The sequence below is a fragment of the Heterocephalus glaber genome, unplaced genomic scaffold, assembly GCF_053883595.1.
Source record: "Heterocephalus glaber isolate CG9 unplaced genomic scaffold, H.glaber_assembly_v1.0 deba00000331, whole genome shotgun sequence".
In the NCBI taxonomy this organism is placed as follows: Eukaryota; Metazoa; Chordata; class Mammalia; order Rodentia; family Bathyergidae; genus Heterocephalus; species Heterocephalus glaber.
The window spans coordinates 33,845,519-33,867,027 of record NW_028258142.1 but is presented as its reverse complement, the minus strand read 5'-3'; the positions used below and the strand labels follow the sequence as shown (position 1 = coordinate 33,867,027).

The following is a 21,509-nucleotide window of genomic DNA, read 5'->3' as shown; positions in this document are numbered from 1 at the left end:
ATAAAAGTTCATAAATCTCCATTAGAAAAGTTGAAGAAAGATTTGTCATGATTTGTAAAGTCAGATTAAGGAAATTTTTCTAAAAATATACTTAAAAAAACTTCAAGCACACAACTAAATGAAAAGTCTTGCTATTAAATAGCTTATTTTCAAATATTGTCATTAATCTACTTCTGAAAGCACTCAAAAAGCAAAATGCTTGAAAAAAGGTACTGAACAGAGTTGTACAGAGGTCTATTGGTTTTGCTATCAAGAGTAAGCAAAGCCGTGGGATTTCCTAGACATACCTGGATGTCAAATGGCATACTGTCCCAAGAAACAAACATAACTTTCCCTCTAAGATATATTTTCTTATTAAAAAGCAAAACAGCATTTAAAATTTTTAACTACCAAATACTCCTGATTTAAAATAAATTTTACACTAAAATTTCCCTGTGCCACAAGAGTACCTAAGTATCATTTAAGTTTAGGCATTTAATTTAAAATCAGGAAAAATTTCTGCAGTTGTCCTACCTGGTGTCTCAACTCTCTGATAGTGGTAAGGGTTTACACATACTTCATCCTTTTTTAGATTAAAAGCATATTCACAATTTTCAATTGCCTTCAGTTCATGATGACTGTGGAGATCAGGCCAGCGCCATAACCGACAATATATAACATGTGGCAATCCTTTTCGATGTGAAACCTGAAGACGACCATCAAGAGACCTATTGGGAAGCAAGGGCAAAAGAAAGGAGTAAACTTAAAAAAAAAAAAAAAAGTATAGCCAAATGGGCTAAGGTAATAATACACTTAGAGCATAAAGAAAGGAATGAGCCATTTAGTTAGTCTTAGCGAGAACAAGGAAGAAAAATGTATGCTTTAAGGATCTGATAAAATAAGCAGCAGCACTAGCAGATGTTTCCCAACAATATGCTACATAAATTACTCAAATGCCAATGAAAGGCTAACCACGTGGAGAAAATTCATCTTTTAAAAAGAATATCATATGGTCATACTTGATAAACTTTTTCTCAACATCTATCTTTAATAAGTCAAATTCTTTTTCAGAGATGCTTCAAAGAGCCTTAATTCTATAGGTAACTTAATAGTCAAAAAAAGGAAGTAGTGTGGAGAATGATAAATATCAACAATGACGTGACTAATACAACTCATTATTCAGTTTGCCCCTATTTTGATAACTGAGGTATATTTACATTGCTCACACAGAAATGCAGATGGTGATGAATATGATGGGATGAAATGGACAAATATCAACATACTTAAAGACAATGAGGTGACTTTTTTTAAAAGGTAACATAAAAATGAGTTAGCCTATTGTTAATTGTGATAAGAGTTCAGTAAATACTATGTATTAGTATATAAACATGAAATTTAGATAACAAGAAATTTAGCAAAAACTGATCATTTATTTGCTTAAAAATTAGGCCAACAGATTAATCTAAAATTGAACTACAATAAGTATATAGTTATCAAAGTTCTTATCCTTTAGGGGATTCAATTTAAAGAAGATTCAGAACTAGATTGCATTGATCAAAACATCAGTTGAAACATTTAATATACTTTTAATACTGGCAAGCACACAGTTTAAATGCTATGCCTTATTGTACCTTAAAGAAACATCCTAGACAAAATTATACGAAGCAACCCAGTAGAGGTCTTCCAAAACAACCCCCCTCCCCACAAGATCTCTAGGATTGACAGAGGGCAAAATATTCACCTGGTTTGTTCAGAGAAGCTGTAAAGGCCTGTTGTATCCCACTGATCTATCGTATTTGGTGTACTCAGTCCCCAAATTTCAGAGCAAGTGCTGTGCATAAATTGAAAAACAAAAAATTGATGTGAACATGGAAGCATGGTTATTCAAAGTACCATGATGTAAAACATGGAGAATGTACAGAATACTTCCTTCACCCAGAAAATATACATTGCTTCACTTTTTCACAGGCATTTAGTGTTAGTTACTATATTTTCTATATGAAGGAAGCCAATAAAATGGAACATGTGACTCCAGATAAGTTATGATTATGTTTTCAAAATGTGAACACCAATGTTCTTGGGCTTATGAGATAATATCTATAATATCCTTTCCATTCCTCTACTCAAAACAAAAGACCTAATATCTACACTATTAGCCTTTCAAAATCCTTCATATTGTCAGTTTTTAAAAAACTTTAAAACATCTCAATTGGTATTTTTAATATAGGAAAATTCCAATTAAAATAGACACATATCGACAGTTAATATTTTCAGGTTATTTTAATATTTACACATTCAGTGTCAATGGAAATCACTCTTGATTTCTTATCCCTATAAAGGATAAAGCGATTTTGGAGTCATTCTGAAATAACACACCACCTTAAAATTTTTCTTCCACCTTTCCTTCTAGAACATGAGCAGTCCAGAAAAAATTCTCCCTATTTTCTCGGCCACTATTCCTTTCAAAGTAACTTGAGGTTTTGTGAGAGAAGGAAAGAGTTTAAAGAGAACTTCTAGAATGGAACTTTTGACTGCAAATGTCTCTCAGGTTCCAAACTATACTTCTAAAATTAGACAAAAGGTTATTTTAAAATCTAATTCCATTTTTCACAGACTGCAAAAACCATCAAATTTCCAAACAGCAAAAAGAAACATTTCAAAACAACCTCTGAAAATAAACAATTGATTAAATTCAGAATTTACACTGCTACTAAGCTACCTGCAATCAACATTGCAAAGAGCAATGACGAAAGTTCTGACTGACTATGCCTGGGCAACAGAATCCTGTATGCTGGACACCAGGTCCTGTACATAGCTGCCCATCTGCAGGAAAGTCATGCCTTGCTCTAAAGGCTAAAGTAAATGGATGATTACAAACAAACAAAAAGAAAAACAGGGCAGGGCATTGAGCTCAGTGGTGGTACCACCTGGCTCGCAACCACAGGGTCCAGAGTTCGATCCCCGTACAAAAAGAAAGAAAACCAACAGCAACAACAAAAACACATTCAGAAATTTTCCTGCCTTGAGACATTTTAAATCCTTCTGCTTTTTTAGGGTATATAATTTACAAGACTACAAAAGTCACAAGAACTAAAAAGTCGAAGGATATCTAGATAGCTGAGACCTTTCCCTTTTCTGAACATGGAATGATTTTAAAACCATCACGAATTATTTTGAAGATATTATCAAATACAAGTATCTACTGAAAACATACAGCACGATATAGTTTAAAGCACAAGTGAATCACTTAAACTCTAGGGCCTTGTGAATCTGCGTTAAGGAAGAAAAAGTATACAGCTGATTCTTTTTTCCTTTGAAAATAATTTAAAGAAATGCTTAACAAAAACATAGTTCAGAAGCTATTCTGTTCCTATAATACTAGAAAGAGTATTTCACTTGAGGTCCTTTGGCACTAGCGTAAGAACTAGAATCTAAATTACAGCATAAAGAGCTTAAATTGTGCTCTACTGAAGCCTTGAAATAAACCAAAGAATAAGGAATAGTAATTGTTAAGAATATGCAATCGATCTAGAAGCAGACAGACCCAAACTTTTAAGTACAATTCAGCCACTGAGTGACAGACCTCAGTTCTTTTGCTGTAATACCTCCTTCACAAAATTGGAAGGTTTGTTTTAAAATATTAAATTTGCTACTAGTTAGTAAAGTCTTTGCTTCTCTTTAGAAGAAAAAGTATTTATACAAAGAATCCAATTTATAAAATATACAAAACTAAAATAAATGCAATTATGTATATGTATACAAACATTTAAGCATAATTAAAAACAAAAGTATACTAAATAAAGAAAAAAAGACATGTTCTCTAGACAAAACACTATCATAGACATCAAGCCTGCCGAATTTACATATTTAATTCAATCTTAATAAAAATTATACATTTAAATTTTAAATTCTGACAAGACTACACCAAGTAAAACACACCAAAATGATTGAGTATGGCCAGGAAAACAATGATAAGGGAAGAGTAAAGACTTCCTCTTCCAGATTGTGAAACATAAATTCTCAATAATTAAAAAAGTATATAATTAGCAAAAGAATACACAAAATAGAGTAGAGGCTCTGCTTCTAATGAGACAGTGACCTCAATTAGATAAACTTTAAATTAGATATAAATAATAAACTGAACCAAATACAAATTATTTGAACACAGTATAGAGGGACCAGCAACAGATAACTAAAGAGATATTAACCCATACAGGAGGAAAATTACGTTGTATGAAAGCTGCATTTCCATGGCTTTGTACCTGAGTGCATGCCCTAGTATGAGCTAATCAGGACAACCAGAACTTAAACAGAAAACTTTTAAATGCAAATAAAGAAGTTATGGGGATGGGATCAAAATATGACTATGAACTCTGCTCAAGTCCTTGACTGAACCCTAGAAATATATATGGATTGCAGGGTTCTGCTGAAACTAGCATTGGGAAGGCTGAAAGAACTAAGATTTAAGGTGGAAAACAGTTCGGATTCTGAGGCCACAGAAAACTACCTGCTAGAACAAAAAATAAAACACTCTTCAGAGGAAGGTAACAGAATTCAGAGTCTCTACGATGTCTCATCTCAAATATGCAGTACATGACCAAGACTGACCATATATGAAGAAATAAGAAAATGTTACCCTTAGGCAAGCTATTTTTTTGCATTTATTTTATGCCTAATTTATTCCCGTGCCATAAGTTTTTGTTTCTTCAGTTTCTTCTGGGATATCCTCTTTTTTTTTCCATTTTTTTTGGTTTTCTTTTATTTTGTAATATCTTTTTCTTCTGTGCAACTTCCTCCTCTGGTTTAGGAACAATTTTCAGTAAAGATCACCTCAATGTGGCAGGAGAAGCTAATGTATGGGTTGATCTAGCCATGAGCATAAGTATGCCAGCGCATCCTGGGTGCTTTGTTCACCTTGATAGGTTCAATGACCAGAGAATCTACATCTACACCCTTAAGCTCAGCATTACTCTCTGCATTTTTAAGCATATGCAACAAAATTTCAGCACTCTTCTTGGGCCACTGACCCTGTGTCCAGCCCCACTGCTTGGCCTGGGTACACCTACCAACTCCACCACTGTAACATCAGAATGGGACACATTGCTTCTTTAATGTGACATCCTTCAGATACTTGGTGACCTGTTGAATATGCATATCCTTGATGGCCTGGACAGTTTCACAAGTATTCTTAAAGGGAACACAAAAATTTGAGCCTCTTCATTTGCAAGATTTTGTGGGGATTTCTGGGTCAAGAGTAGGGAACCACTTTCACAGGTCACCTCTGGCCACTTACAGAAGAGCACCCTTAGGCAAACTTTAAAGTCAATAAATTATACCCCAAGACGAGCTAGCAAACAAGGATTTTAAAGTATTATTGATATGTTCATTAACTTAATGAACAGATCAAGAGTCTCAGCTGAGCAATGAAAACTATTAAAATAGCAGAGGAGGCTTCCGGGTCGATGTGCCACCACTTCCAGCACAGAGGTGGAGGCTTCCGAGCCAACGTACCACTGCTCCCAACACAGAGGAGGTGAGCCAAAAGGGCACGAGCAGCAAGCCCCTACCCCCACTCGGTGGAAATGAGAAGGCACATAAACAAGCCTCAAAACCAGACTTCCAGATCACCTACAGCAATCCCAAAGGGAAACAAAATGGAACACACTGATACTCAACCAACTGGACTCCCTGAACTGGCAACAAAAGAGGATCTGGAAAAAATGAAATCAGAAATAATTTCTCAGATAACAACAGAGATTGTGCCCATAGTGCAAGACATGATTAATAACTTTAGAGGGGAGCTGAGGAACATGATGGAATGCCAACATAGGAAACAAATGGAATCCATGAAACAGATGCAAACAGATTTCCAGGACATTAAAAACTCCACTGAAAATCTACGGAGAAGAATGAGCCAATATGAGGACAGAATTTCAGATACAGAAGATAAGATTGCAATTAGTGACCAAGAAAAGAAAAATTGCTTTAAAATTGTAAGGGACCATGAGAAATCAATCCAGCAGCTGACAGAAAATGCAAAGAAGAATAACCTAAAACTGATCAGAGTCAACGAAGGAACAGGAGTGAAGATGACATAAAAAAACTGTTCACAGAAGTAATGGCAAAAAACTTCCCAAGCAGGGGAAAAGAATTTGACATACAGATAAGTGAGGCATATAGGACTCCAAATAGCCTTAATCAAAAAAAAATCTACACATAGACATATAATAGTTAAGATTCCAGAAACTCAACAAAAGAACAAATTCTACAAGCAGTTAGAGAAAAGAAACAAATCACAAAGGAAAGCCCATCAGAATTACAGCAGACTTCTCAATGCAAACCCTCAAGGCAAGAAGAGCTTGAAGTGATGTGTTCCAAGGCCTAAAGGAAAACAGTTTCCAGCCCAGACTGATGTACCCTGCAAAACTATCTTTCAAAGTTGATGGAGAAATGATATGTTCATCACAAAGAGCACCTTAAGAACTTCATGAATACCAAACCAGGACTCCAAAAACTTTTACACAACATCCTGGGAAAAGCCAGAGAGGATCACAACCCCAGGAAGCCCAGCAGAATGAATCCATCAGCACGACAAGAAATTAAAACACAAAGGGGGAGAATCCAACAAAAAAAAAAGTCATGACAATGATAAGTCAATACATATCAGTTATAACCATCAATGGGGCCGGGGATTTAGTTCAGTGGTTCCACCGCTTGCCTTGAAAACCCAATGTCCTCAGTTCAATCCCCAGTACCAAAAAAAAATTATACCTTGAAATATAAACATCAATGTTAATGGTCTCAATTCACCAATCAAAAGAAATAGACTGGCAGAATGGGTCAAGAAGCAAGATCCAACAACATGCTGCATACAAGAAACTCACTTAGCTCAAAAGGAAACTCATAGGGGCTGGGGATTTAAACTCAGTGGTTCCAGTGCCTGCTTCGCAAGCTCCAGGTCCTGAGTTCAATCCACAGTACAAAAAACAAAGCAAAACAAAAAGAGTAAATGAAAAAAGAAACTCACTGACTGAAAAAGGTGGAAAACAATACTCCATGTATCAGGAACACGTAAAAAATCAGGAGTAGCTATCCTCTTTACAGATCAAGTGGATTTCAAACCAACGCTGATTAAGAGACAAAGAAGGACACTACATTCTCGTAAAGGGAACAATCCAAGAGGAAGAGATGACAATCATAAACATATATGCACCAAACACTAGTGCACCCAACTATATAAATCAAATACTAACAGACATGAAAAATCAAATAAGCACTAATACAATAGTAGTGGGGGATATCAATACCCCACGGTCACAAATAGATCAACTAGACATAAAATAAGGAACGAAATACTAGAAATTAAACTCCTGAACAAATGAGCTTAACAGATGTTTACATATTGTTCCACCCCACAAAATCAGAATACACATTTTTTTCAGCTGCACATGGGTCATTCTCCAAAACAGACCACATACTCGCTCAAAGAACAGATTTAAGTAAATGCCAAGGAACTGAAGTTACCCCTGTGTATAATCAGACCACAGAGCGAAGAAATTGGATATCAACAGCAAAAGAAACTGCAAGAATTTCATAAACACATGGAAATTGAACGACACACTTCTGAATAACCAATGGATCATAGAGAAAATTAAAGAAGAAATCAGAGAGTTCCTACAATTAAATGACAATACAATATATTGGAATCGAGGGGACACAATGAAAGCAGTCTTATGAGAGAAATTCATAGCAGTGAATACTCATATTAGGAAAACAGAGCAAGCCCAATTACACAACCTGATGCTGAACCTCAAGCTTCTAGAAAAAGAAGAGCAGGACAAATCCAAAGCTCATACAAGGGAGGAAATTATAAAGATCAGAGCAGAAATCAATGTAATGGAGACTAAGAGAATGATACAAAAATATCAATGAAGCCAAGAGTTGGTTCTTCAAAAGAATGAACAAAATTGACAAACCCTGAGCCTACCTTATCAGAAAAAGGAAAGAAAAGGCCCAAATTGATGCAATTAGGAATGAAAAGGATGAAATTACAACGGACCCAGGAGAAATCCAGAGGATCATCAATACCTACTTCGAGAACCTATTCACCAATAAGATGGAAAACACAGAAGAGATGGTCAGATTCCTAGATACGTATGAATTACCAAAGTTGAACGAAGAAGACCTAAAAATTCTATACAACCCAATATTAATGCACATTGAGGCGATACTCTTAAGAGAAATAAATAGGACACACATGTGTATATTCCAAATAAGTTTCTTTAGTGTGAGAAACTGAAAGTGTAAATAAGACTAAAAGGTAATAATGTGAAATAGGAAGAGAAGGGGCAAAGGGGAAGGGGAAGTGGGAGGGGTAGGGGAAAGGAAAGAAGGGAATAGAATTAATATGGGAAAATGAAAAAATGGAAACAAAGTCTTTGCAAAGAAGGAGGGATGGAAGGTTTGAGGGGGGGCAGGGGAAGGGGGAAAACTAAGAACCAAGAGAGATTATGTAAAGGTGCAAATTTCCAATGATGAATGTCATTATATTGTATACCTAAAATGTACCAATAAAATTAAATTTTAAAAAAAGGAAAACTATTAAAATAGAAATACAGGAACTGTAAATACAAACTCAAATTAAAATTAATCTGGTATTTAAAGACAAACAAATCAGTAATTTTTAAGATAAATTGAGGGCCGGGATTTAGCTCAGTGGTGCTGACAGGGAAAAGTTTTAGATAACTTAATAGATTGAATATTAAGGTAGTTGTAGAAGCAAAACAAGTAATGTGTTCTTTTAAGATTTGCTTTTCCCATAAATCCTAGTTTATGGTGAGGATTATCTGACTCTAACCCGTGTAACTTTATTAACCTAACAAAGTTACCATGCCAGGGTGAATTTACAATGTATATGGCCTACCTTGTGTTTGTGACTTGTAAATAGGAACTACTGGAAGTGTATTTACATATCAAAGACCACTAGGGATGAGATAATGGCTAAAAAGGATACAAAAAGGGAAATGCTGAACAAAGCGCCCCCCCCCAGGATACTGACCAGACTGGTTCTGGCGTTCCCGCCCCGCTCGAGAGAAGAAATTTCATTATTTTATCCGAATTCTGTGTCTCCGTGTATTTCTTTCCGAGATTTCTGCAACAGTGCCACCACCTGCCTTGCAAGCAAAAGGTCCTGAGTTCCTTCCCCGACACCAAAAACAAATAAATAAATTGATAGGCATTACCAAATTAGAAGAATCAAAATAAAAGACTAATAAAATGAACAATCTCAGTAACATGAAGTTTCAGAAATAAAGGACTTGAAAAAATATTTAAAATAGTAGATGAAAAAGCAGCTGAGCCTTTTTCAACTTAATAAAAAACTTAATTTATTCATCCAAGAAATTCATAGAAAAAAATCATACTCAGATAAATTACTATCAAACTCCTAAAGGTAAAAGAACTGTGGAAGCAGTGAGAAATGCCAAAGTTCGAGGCATGAAAAACTCCACTCAAACCTCTCCACTGTGATTTGACCACTCTATCTAACGTGCTTTCTAGCAGCCTAAGGCAGTGGCCCTGGGACATAATCTACCCAATATGAGTTCCTGTCTGTAAAAGCTGAACGCTGGCAAGAGAAGTTACTGCTTCTTCCACCTAACACCTAATAAAAGACCACTGTCCTCCCTCTTTTACAACAAGTAAACTACAAATCCTTCTAATCTCTTAAACATACCTCCTACAAATAAGGAATTTTCCTCAAAGACCCGAAAGTCATTTCTCTCAAATATGATCATCAGGAAGGCCTCTCTCTCCCAATTTGAGGGTACAAACCTGACGTTAATAAACATCAGCACACACAGATGAGCCTAATCCCAGTGACACTGAATAGCTGTTATTGTTTTTTGTAAACATTCACATCCCTGACTTTGAGGCTCTGCCAGCTTCCTACTCCCTCATTCTCCATTTAATGCCAGTCATCTCTGTGTAAGTTAGAACTGAACTCAATCATTCCTTTTCTGTAGTAGTTACTGAATAAAATCTGTTTTTATTGCCTTTGAAACACATCTACTTTGTCTTCGGGAAGTAGACAGGGAAGAACAATCCATTAAATGCAGAGCCATAAATATTAACAGCTTCTCATCAGAAACCACTTAAGTGAGAAGGCAACAGAATATCCTCATAGAACTGCAAAGCGGGGAAGGGAGCCTTCCTAAGCTAGAAATCTATAACCAACAAAAGTATCCTCTGTAAAAGATGTAAAGTCAAATACATGTTCAAATGAAAACTGAGAAAAGTTGTTTCCAACAGTCTAACAGACTCTGCATAAAAGATACGCTACAGGAAAGTTCTTTGGGATGATGAGAAATAACAGATGAAAGCAAAAAAAAGGGGAGAGAAGTGCGTTAAGTACATAGGTATACATGAAAGGTAATATCCTTTCTAGTAATTTCTATAAAAGGGAGAATTACAGCAAAAACTCTGAAAATATGTGGACATAACTCACACAACAGTAGCTTAGGCAACAGAAGGTATAACAGCAAGCTCTATATATTGTTGCAAAACTAAGGATATATATTATAATCTGAAAAGTCATCAGTCACCAAAGTTTAAAAGGCAAAGAGATGTAACTAAAAGGTGTACAGAAGATTAAAATGAAATACTAGGAAAATATAACTCCAAAAAAACACAAAAGAAAAGCAAAGACAATATACAGACAACAGAAAACAGAGTAAAATGATAGGCTTAAATAAAATCATAGTGATAGTGACATTAAACATAAATATACCACATACTCTAATAAAGGTAAAGATTTGCCAGAATGAACACAAGATGTAAAATGTTCACAAATTTCTACAAGCATTTAGAGAAAAGAAACAAATCACATACAAAGGAAAGCCCATCAGAATCACGGCAGACTTCTCAAAGCAAACCCTCAAGGCAAGAGAGCTTGGAGTGATGTATTTCAAGCCCTAAAGGAAAACAGCCTCCAACCCAGGTTGACGTACCCTGCAAAACTATCTTTCAAAATTGATGGAGAAATAAGTACTTTCATGATAAAAAGCAACTTAGGAACTTCATGAATACCAAAGCAGCACTCCAAAAAATTTTAAACAATACCTTAGGAAAAGACAATGAGGATCACAACCCCAGGAAGCCCAGCAGAATGAATCCATCGGACACAATAAGAAATTAAACACAAAGGGAGAGGATCCAACAAAAGGAAAAAGTCATGACAATGATAAGTCAATTTGTATCAGTTATAACTATCAATGTTAATGGTCTCAATTCACCAATCAAAAGCAATGGACTGGCATAATGGGTCAAGAAGCAAGATCCATGGGCCGGGGTTTTGGCTCAGTGGTTCCGCCGCCTGTCTCGCAAGCGCAAGGACCAGAGTTTGATCCCAGCACCAAAAAAAAAAAAGGAAGCAAGATCTAACAATATGCTGCATACAAGAAACACACTTAATTCCAAAAGAAACTCACAGACTGAAAGTTAAAGGGTGGAAAACAATACTCCAGGCTACTTGAACCCAAAAATAGGCAGGAGGAGCTATCCTCTTTGCAGATCAAGTGGATTTCAAACCAAAATCTGAAACACTTCTGGTCCCAAGAATTTCACATAAGGGACAGTCAACCAGTATGTACAAATCTATTGTGAACATGTGTTTTTATTTCTCTTAAGTAAAAACTTAACAGAACTGTTGGTTCTTAACGGTAATACAAGAAATTTCTATATTGTTTTCCAAAATGGTTTTTGATAGGTCTCCCACCACCTCAGCAGCTATTATGTATAGTAGCTGCCCTCTTCCTATCCTGCCTTGGCCCCTCCCCTGTTTGACGTCATGCCAAGATGGTTGTTCCCACCAAAGAATAAACCCTTCTTCCCAGTATGCCCCTGTTCCCTCCTAGAAAGTAACCTAATACTCGCTCACCTCCTACCACCTAGTGACATCACGGGCTCCTCCATTCCCCAGTCACTACCTCACTCAACCTCACCTCAGCCCCTACAAACCCCACCCCAGTCTCTATAAAAGACTCTCCCTGCCCCAGCCATATTGCTTTTGTCTCTCCTTTGTTCAGAGACAGCCCAGCAGATCTATTCCCCTAATAAAGGCTTGTTGTGGCCTGGTCTGGTCTTGGTCTTCGGCCCTTTTACCTGACATTTCTATCATTTTACATTCACATTAGGAGTATTAGAAAGTTCTAACTGGTTCACACCTAAGCTGACATTTGTTCTTTTAAAACCTTTAACTTAATCTCCCTAATGAATGTATAATATGATCTTGTTATTGTACTGATGAGTATTTTTCTGATTCTAGTGTTACACACCTTTCCTTGTACTGTACTGGATATTTATCATCTTCTTGTGCCTACTTTTTAATTGGCTTGTCTATTAATGAGCTGCAAGAGTTCTTTATATATTCTGGTCATAGATTATATGTAGTATAAATATGTTCTGGTTATGGACTACTTTTCATTTTCTCAACGATGTCTTTTAAAGTTCTAAATTTTGATGGAATCTCATTTGTCAAATTTTGTTCTTTTATATGTTTTTTGTATCCTAGGAAATTCTTGCCTATCCTAAATTCATGAACATTTTCCCTTATAATTTCTTCTTAACGTTTTATAGTTTTAGTCTTTCATATTTAGGTTCATAGATCCTTTCAAGTTATTTTTATATGTGGAAATAAAGGGTTGAGGTTATTCTTTTATATACAGATATCAGGTGTTCTAGTGCCATTTGCTGAAAACACTATCTTTTCCTCTGCTCTTGAGTTGATGTTCTATAAAATGTTAATGTTAAATAATCTTTCAAAAATCAGGACCATATATGTGTGGTTCTATTTCTAGATTCTGTTTTATTCCATTGATCTATATGTCTTTCCTTATGACAACATTGCCTTGATTACTATAGCTTCAGAAGAAGTCTTAAAATTAGGTAATAAATGTCTTCCAACCTTTTTTTTCCTTTTACTTTTCCAGGTCCTTTTTACTCCTACATAACTGTTAAATTTCAATATCCAATTCTTCATTTACAGCAAGTATACAAAGACCTGAATTTTTATATATACCTTGTGTTTTCTAATCCTGCTAAATTCAAATACAAATTCTAGGGGTTCCTAGAAATTTCTTAGTATCTTCTCGGTAGATGATCATTTCATCTACATATAAAGGTTTTGCTTCTACCCTGCCAATCCTATGCTTTGTTTCTTTTTATTGTCAGACTATTTTGGTTTGGGCCTATGTTTCAAAGTTTAATGGACAGATGAAGAGTAGGCATATCTGCCCTTGTTCCCCATCTTAGGGAGAAAGCACTGTATCTTTTCCATTCATATAAGGTGTTTTTGCTGGAAGTATGGAGTACATGTCTTTTATCTGTTGAGATGGTTCTGCTCTACTTCTAGTCTCCTGATAGCTTTTACCATGAACAGCTGTAGAATTTAGTCCAACACCTTTTCTGCAACTACTGACAGAATCATATGGCTTTTTCCTTTCTTCTGTGAAAATGATGACTTATGGGGGTGGATCTTCCAATGCTGAACCAACACTGCCATCCCTATAACAAAACCACTTTCTACATCCTGCCAGATCTGACTTCTAATAGTTTGTTTTGTTAAACAAATTTTTATCTGTGTTCATACTTTTTTCTTCTATTATCTTTATCCAGTTTTAGGATTAGCACAATGTTGATTTCCTAAAATGAGGGGAGTCGTGTTCCTTCTTTTATTTGCTTTAAATGTTTGATATAATTTATCAGTTAAAATGTTTATGAGCCTGCTGTTGTCATACAGGTAGGTTATCAAGCTAGGAATATTCTTTAATAGGTGCTATTCAAATTTCATATTTCTTGCAGAGTCAGTTTAATTTCTCTTCCAAGATACTTCACAGAAGTTGTTGAATTTATTTCAAAAATGATTTTTGTAATATGCTTTCTATATCCTTTTAAATTTTGTAAAATCTGTGGTAATTTCCTCTAAATCTTGATATTGTAATTTTAAAAAAATGTATAATTGATATTGTGTAACAGGAAGAAAAGTTCTAAAGAAGCAAGGGAAATGGGAGGGGTAGGGGAAAGGAAAGAAGGGAAAAGAAAAAATATGAGAAAAGGAAAAAAATGGAAACAAAGTCTTTGTAAATAGGGAAGGGTAGAGGGGGTGAAGGGAGGGCAGGGGAATGGGGAAAAAAAAAAGAACCAAGATAAGTCATGTAAAGGTACAAGATCCCAATGATGAATGTAACTGTATTTAATACCTAAAATGTACCGATAAACTTAATGGAAAAAAAAAAAGATGTAAAACGTTCACAAAAATGTAATTTAAATAGGCACATGTAAGTTAGAAATATAAAAATGGAAACTGTCTATGCAAGCTTCAAGTTTAATAAAGCAAATGATACTATCCTAAGACTGAGACTATTACTAGAGGTAAAAAGATATTTCATAAAAGGATCAATTCATCATAAGACATTAATAATCCTGTCTGCATTGAAAAAAAAAGCTTCAGCATACATAAGGCTGAGATGAACCTCAGTGGTAGAGTGCTTGCCAAGCATGTGTGAGGGCCTGGGTTTGATTCCCAGCAACACCAAAGGTAAAGGGGGGAGGAGTACAAAAAATGCAGCAAACAACAGAAAGATTTAGAAGAGTATGAACAAATCAGTAATTCTCTGAGCAGTAACACTATTCTCACACATGTATCATAAAAGGGCTACACAGTATTAATCAACGACTTTGGTCTGATATTTATAGAATTCTATTAAGTGTACATGAAATATTTACAAATACATAGCACATGCTGGTGCCATAAAAAAGTTAATGAATCTTAGAATAAACAATACTCACCTATATAACTTAAAAGTCACAGAAAAAATCACAGAATATATGATATTTATATATGATAATGACTGCAATATTTAAAATTTGAGAGGGATGCATCTAAAATAGTTCTTAAAGGCCTGGTGATCAAGAGAAGCTGAACACTAAAGACTTAACACTGAATGAATCCACTTATGAAATGCACAAGGGGCAAAACACACTGAAAATGAAAAACAGTTCAAACACTAGTTGGTTCCAGAACCACTGGGGAAAAGAGTATGAAAGAATTTTTCTGGATAACTGAAATGTTCTGTATGATACAGTGGCATATTCACTTGTCAAATACTGAACATATGATTTGTGTACTTCATATGAAAATTTTATCAAACAAAAAGCACAGAAAACCCATAAAAGAATGCAAGTAAAAACTAGGGAGTATCAATAAAAAGTTATATAATTTAACTCCCTGTGAACTGGGAGTCTAAAATGTGGTATCAAATTTAAAAAGCAAGCACAGAACAGTATGCACAGTATGCTATGTGTTGAAAAAGAGAATGTTAAAAAGGTCCACAAATACGTACTATATGTGAATATACACATAACATCTTTCCCATGCCATGCTGTGTTGAAAAAGAGAACGTAAAAAGGTCCACAAATACGTACTACATGTGTATATACACATAATATCCTTCCCATGAACAGTAGAGTTGCTTGTACTACCGCTGCTTGTAATTAAGTGAAACATGGATACATCGCCACAGAATTAAGTGAAAGTCATTGCCACATTTTCATAAAAAGGTGTGCTCCTGTCCTTAGATAACTAAGCATCAGGACAGGCTGTTGTTTCCTATTTTGTGCCCTGTCAAGCTCACTTTGCACATTACTATAGAAGACAACAACAACACACCAGCCCTGGGTCCTGTTCAGTCTTTTCTCTTTTTTTTTTTCCGGTACCAGGGACCTTGCGCTTGCGTGGCAGGCGGCGGAACCACTGAGCTAAATCCCTGGCCCTCTGTTCAGTCTTTTCTGACACAATGTCCTCACTATCTAATATTAGCTTTTGCTACCAGTTTTGTTCCTTATACATTATATACTGCTTCTCCTTAGGCACCTTTTGACTTTATTGTTATTTCTTTAGTAACCTAGTGAACCAGCTAATTCTTAAGAGTTTGTTTGGGAGGTTTCATCAGGCAGTTTTCATTCTCACTCTTCCTTAGAGATTGATTCATATTGTATTTCCCTGTAAGAACCTGATTTCCCAGAGGTCTTTGTACACGTCCACACAGCAAACAAGGTATCTCATGTTCAATTAGTATTTTCATAGCACAGAAACAAATTACAATTTCTTGTCACTCTCAATCATAACATGAGGAAAATGGAGCACCCAGATTTTCAGTTTGTTAATAAAGAAATTTTTTGTGTGTGTGCCGGGGATCAAACTTGGGTCCTTGAACTTGCGAGGCGGACGGCAGAACCACTGAGCTAAATCCCCAGCCCTCGTTAATATAGAATGAGTTTTAACTGCTGTTATGTCCAATTACTAAAAAATATTACAAGAAATTAATGTAGAAAAATTTAGAGACGCCTATATAAAGGGACTTTTATACATTCAATAACTTCCAATAAATCTAAGATGTTATCTACTTTAAAATGCACCATTTTGTGGGCTGGGGATTTAGTTCCATAGTTCTGCTGCCTGCCTTGCAAGAGGAAGATCCCGAGTTCGATCTCTGGTACCTAAAGAAAAAGCAACATTTGTGTAACACTTTAAAGGGAAAATCATTTCCAATTTATAAGAGGCATCAAAGTGAAAAAAATGTACATCTAAGAATCAATGAAATATTTAATAACAATCACGATCATAACTTAGCTATATATGTCAAATGCTACATAAGATTTTAATTATATTATGGATCTCACAGCAACTTGCAAACTATATAATAATACAAATCATTTAAATCTGTTAGCTACAGTTCTGTTTGCTATACAAGTGAAAATTAACTGGTCTTGGGCCGGGGATTTAGCTCAGTGGTTTCACTGCCTGCTGCATAAGTGCAAGAACCCGAGTTCGAGCTCTGGTACCAAAAAAAAAACAAAAACACCTGGTCTTTTAATAAGAGTAAGTTTATACTAAATTATGTTTTTATACACTTAATAATTAAGGGCTATCCACAAGAAATGTCTGTATAGTACTTAAGTGTAAAAAGTATGCATGAAGCTAGTTTGCAAATACTAAAGAGAGAAAAGGGTATAGCTGAAAATGTTACACTAATAAAGGCACTTATTATGTGAAATCAACAGTATAGCCTAAAGAACAGCTAAGTTTTTATTTGTTTTTCTTTTATGGTGCTAGAACTACAAGTTTCATTTTTTTAACAACAATAGCAATATCTCAAACAAATTAGCTAAACATTTCAAATTTAAGTTTATTTGACCATCTAACTTTAGGACATTTATAAACCCTTAAATATTCAAAAGTATCATGCAAAAGAAAAAAATCAGTCTCATCAATTCTGCCTGATCAAAATTTCATACTATTTACTAATGCAATTAACATAGGATGTTACAAAGTGTTGAAATAAGATGTAACAGACCATAAACAATCGATATTAATGTTCCTGCATCAACACACAGAACAGCTAGTACATCTGTGTTATCTCTCATGCAAAATCTCATGGTTTACTGTATGAAACACAACTTCTCAAAGGAAAATTACATCAATTATGTAACTCCCTTGCTTACATATCTAGACTGAATAAAAACGACAGGGGGAAGAGAATGGGATAACTATTAAAAATCATAGGACACTAGATGGGTATGGTGTGTACACCTACACCTGTAATCACAGCTATGTGGGAGGCTGAGGTAGGAGAATTCCAAGTTCGAGGGCACTCTGGGCAACTTAGTAAGACCCTTTCTCAAAAAAAAAAAAGAGCTACAATGCTGCAGTCCTACAGCACTTGCTTGCTTAGCATATGTGAAATCCTGGGTTCAATCACCAGTACCATGGGTTTTTTTGAGGGAGGGGTCCTAAGGACATGAATATGCCAACCATATTTGTGGCATACGGAATATTACTTGATCACTGCATTAACTAAATCACTTGGGAGTAAACTTGGAAGAAATCCTTATCAACTTTCCCTACGAATCATTTTTATAATAAGTATCAGTAAAATTAACATATTAAAGATTTTTTTAAGAATAAACTCACCTTTGAAAACTAAAATAGAATTTTAAATGTAGTCTACAATTTACAAGTTATATCCAAGCATATATATTTTATACACTCATCTAAATTAACATTTTGCACTTTGGTTCTACCATCCACTGATATATTTGTATCAATTATTATATTTTTACATTAAGCACATATACATTTACTTACACACTTATTAATAAGGAGATTAAAAAACAGTAAGTTCGAGAAAACACTGACTTTGGTAAAGAAGGGCACATTTTACAGAATCTTATAAATCTTTAAACTAGTACTATTGCTGTCATATCTGTCTAATTGACAACATTTAAACAACTAAGTCAAAAGTAATAAATCTCATCATTGTACTGATTTATTTTCATGATCTTCTTGAATAGAGTGTGTTTCTTCTACAAATCAAAAGGGGTAAGAAGGTTGTACTTGTGGAAAAATTAAAGCATGCTGATCACTGAGTAAAATTAAAGGCATTAATAAATAAAATGCTATCAACAAAAAGAATTTTACTTGAAGCTCCAGCTCTGGAGGATGGCAGACATATATGATATACTCATGTATTAATGGACTTCTAGGGAATAATCTGTAATTAACTGCATCCATAATTATTTCTATTTAACAGAATACTGGTTTTATTTTTATATATGACTAGCAAGGATAAAATATATTTTAAGCAACTCAGGAGTCAAAGGATGATCACTATAATACAGAAAAGTTCCACACTATTCATACTGTATCTATGTATATCATAATCACTACAGGTGGGGATGAGAATTGAGAAACAAGAAAATGCTTGCCTCTACAGCTTCTCACCTTCCCTCTACCACCAAGAAAAGTGTTTTAGAACAACCCTGTTCTTTTTTTTTGGTACCGGGAATCGAACTCAGGTCCTTGTGCTTGTAAGGCAGGCGGCGGAACCACTGAGCTAAATCCCTGGTGCAAACAACCCAGTTCTTGAGAACCTTTCTTCTTGAAAAATTAGCAGAGGATACAAATGAACAATTATGTTTTCACTGACTACAGAAAACTTACTCATAAGTTGCTCGTACTTATTTTAACCATTTGCTATGTAGCTGGCATTATTCAAAGTGCTTTACACACATGATTTAATTTATACCCATTACCAGCTCTATTAATATTAATTAATATTACCATTAGATTCCAAAGAAGGAAAAAAACCTGAGTAGTTGAATAATCGAATATTAAAGAGTTAACACAGTAGGAGTCAAGGCTGAAATCTACCTAAAACCCCCAGTTCTAGTGAAGCATGGTGGTGCATGCCTATAACCCCAGCACTGTGGGAGGCTAAGGCAAGAGGATCACAAGTTCAAGCACATCTTGGGCAATTTAGCAATTTACTGAGACCCTTGAAAAGGGCTGGGGCTGTAACTTAGTGTGAAGGCACCCAAATTCTTCAGGGCACATTTCTGCAGAATAATGGTTTAACTCAGTGCTTTCAAATTTCTACAAAACTTTTTCTCAAGAAATGCAAATATCATCTAATTATAAATGTTTAAATGAAAAAAGAGAATGGAATATGAGAAAATGAAAAAATGGAAACAAAGTCTTTGTAAATAGGGAGGGCAGGGGAAGGGGAAAAAATAAGAACCAAGAGAGATTATGCAAAGGTCCAAATTTCCAATGATGAATGTCATTATATTGTATACCTAAAATGTACCAATAAAATTAATTTTTAAAAATATTTAAATGTTACTGTCATCAAAAACAATTAACTGATTAAACTTGATTAAACTAATGGTCTTAATTAACAATGAGAGTCCGTCTCAGAGTCCCAATTTTTTCTATGTATTTTGATTTGTTTCAAAACGTAGACAAATGATTGCATATTCTATTTTTTAAGTTGCTTTATTTTCAAATGATAATAACCATCTCTCAAGAATTTGAGATATTCTTTAACAAAAATAATTGAAAATTATGATAGAAACAGCAGGACATTGGTTTCAAAAGGCACCAATAACAGCTAGTGAGCCTTACATTCCTTCATAATTAAGACCTATTCTGGCAGTAATAAATTTGAAGACATTTTAACAGGTTTAACCTTCAGCCTCTGTAGAAAGTTTTCAACTTCATCCAGGAGGAATGAAATAAATATTAAGGTCATTCAAAAACAAACTCAGTCACCAAATGCGTATTCTAGGACTTCATGCCAAGTTTTAAAACAAAACAATGTATCTACATTCCAGGTACCTCAACTGGACCTGTGATATGGTACTCTTCTTACATAACTTTACAACATAAACAAAGGAGAATTTTTAAAAATATAAAAAAATGCTGAATCTTCCTAATCAATAACAAAAAAATTTCAAATCCATGTCGAGGCATGTCAGGAGTAACTGGAGTCTTCAATATTTATAAAATAAGGATGCCTATAAGGAAAAATTTTAACAACCCATTCTATTATGAAAGGCTAGGCAAAGCCTTGTACAGATGATTTATAAGAATTAAGCACACATTTTATGGAGGAAAAGTTCCAATGATTACAAAGTTACTTTTGGACACCTCAGTAAACATGCATCTCCATCCCCATTTCTGCATCACAAAAAACTTGCCAACATGAGGGGCCAGGGATTTAGCTCAGTGGTTCCAGCACCTGCCTCGCAAGCGCAAGGTCCCAAGTTCAATCCCCAGTACCAAAAACAAAAAAAAAATTTGCCAACATGTTAAACTTAAAAGCATCCTAATGATACTGCACATTTCTCAATTTCCTTACTATATTCATCAGCTAGATTCTACAATTAACATCTGTTTTATCTGCTGTCATATATCTATCCAGCTTTCCTCTTATCCACTAATCTCTTTACTTTTCATATACTACTGACATTTCAAATTTAGACACTATGCAGCATGCATAGTAAGGACAGTTCATTGTTGACAAAAGATAAAACTTAAACAGTAGGAAATACAAATCTTATTGGCCCTATTTTTTAATTTGACCAAATGCCTAAATTGTGTATCTCATAACCCTCTCAAGATCATCACTCTTGCCCTTTCCTCAATTCCTGCTCTCCATTCCTCTATGCCCAGAAGTAATCAATAATCTGACTTTTTTTCACCACCAGTTTAGTGTCTTATGTCATATAAATGTATTAATACAGTATGTCCTCTTTTGTGTGTTTGACTCAACACATTTCTGAGATTAATCCATATTAATATATACGATGACAGTTCATTCTTTTCAGTGATGTTGTCCATTACATGATGAATTCACAATTTGTGTAGTTACCCTTGTATATGATGAACATCTAACCTGCTGCCAGGCTATAACTATCGTGAATAAAGCTGCTACAAACATTCACATACATGTGCTTTCATTTCTCCAGACAATAGGTAGATGTAAATTTCATTCTATAATAAGCTGCCAGATCTTTATCCAGAGTGACAGTACCATGTTACACTTCTTCCCTCAATACACAAAAGTTCCTGCTTTCTTGACAGCCTCACCATTTGGTGCAGAAACTCTATTAAATTGTATTTTGGGGATTAT

General features: G+C 34.9%; 1 protein-coding gene across 3 annotated transcripts in view; it reads right to left on the bottom strand.

The window, feature by feature from the left end:
• Window positions 1-21,509, bottom strand: part of Smad2 (SMAD family member 2) — a 68,639-nt gene that overhangs the window by 32,925 nt on the left and 14,205 nt on the right. For 2 of the 3 annotated variants that reach the window (XR_015442103.1, XM_021236599.2), the window contains exons 2-3: window positions 1,721-1,810; window positions 514-707 (exon numbers count right to left, since the gene is read on the bottom strand). Coding sequence is in view for 2 of the 3 variants with exons in the window: in XM_021236599.2 (XP_021092258.1) it covers window positions 514-707; window positions 1,721-1,810 (284 nt within the window). In the remaining variant the exon portion in view is untranslated. The remainder of the gene's footprint in view (window positions 1-513; window positions 708-1,720; window positions 1,811-21,509) is intronic. The other variant, XM_021236602.2, reaches the window with a different exon arrangement.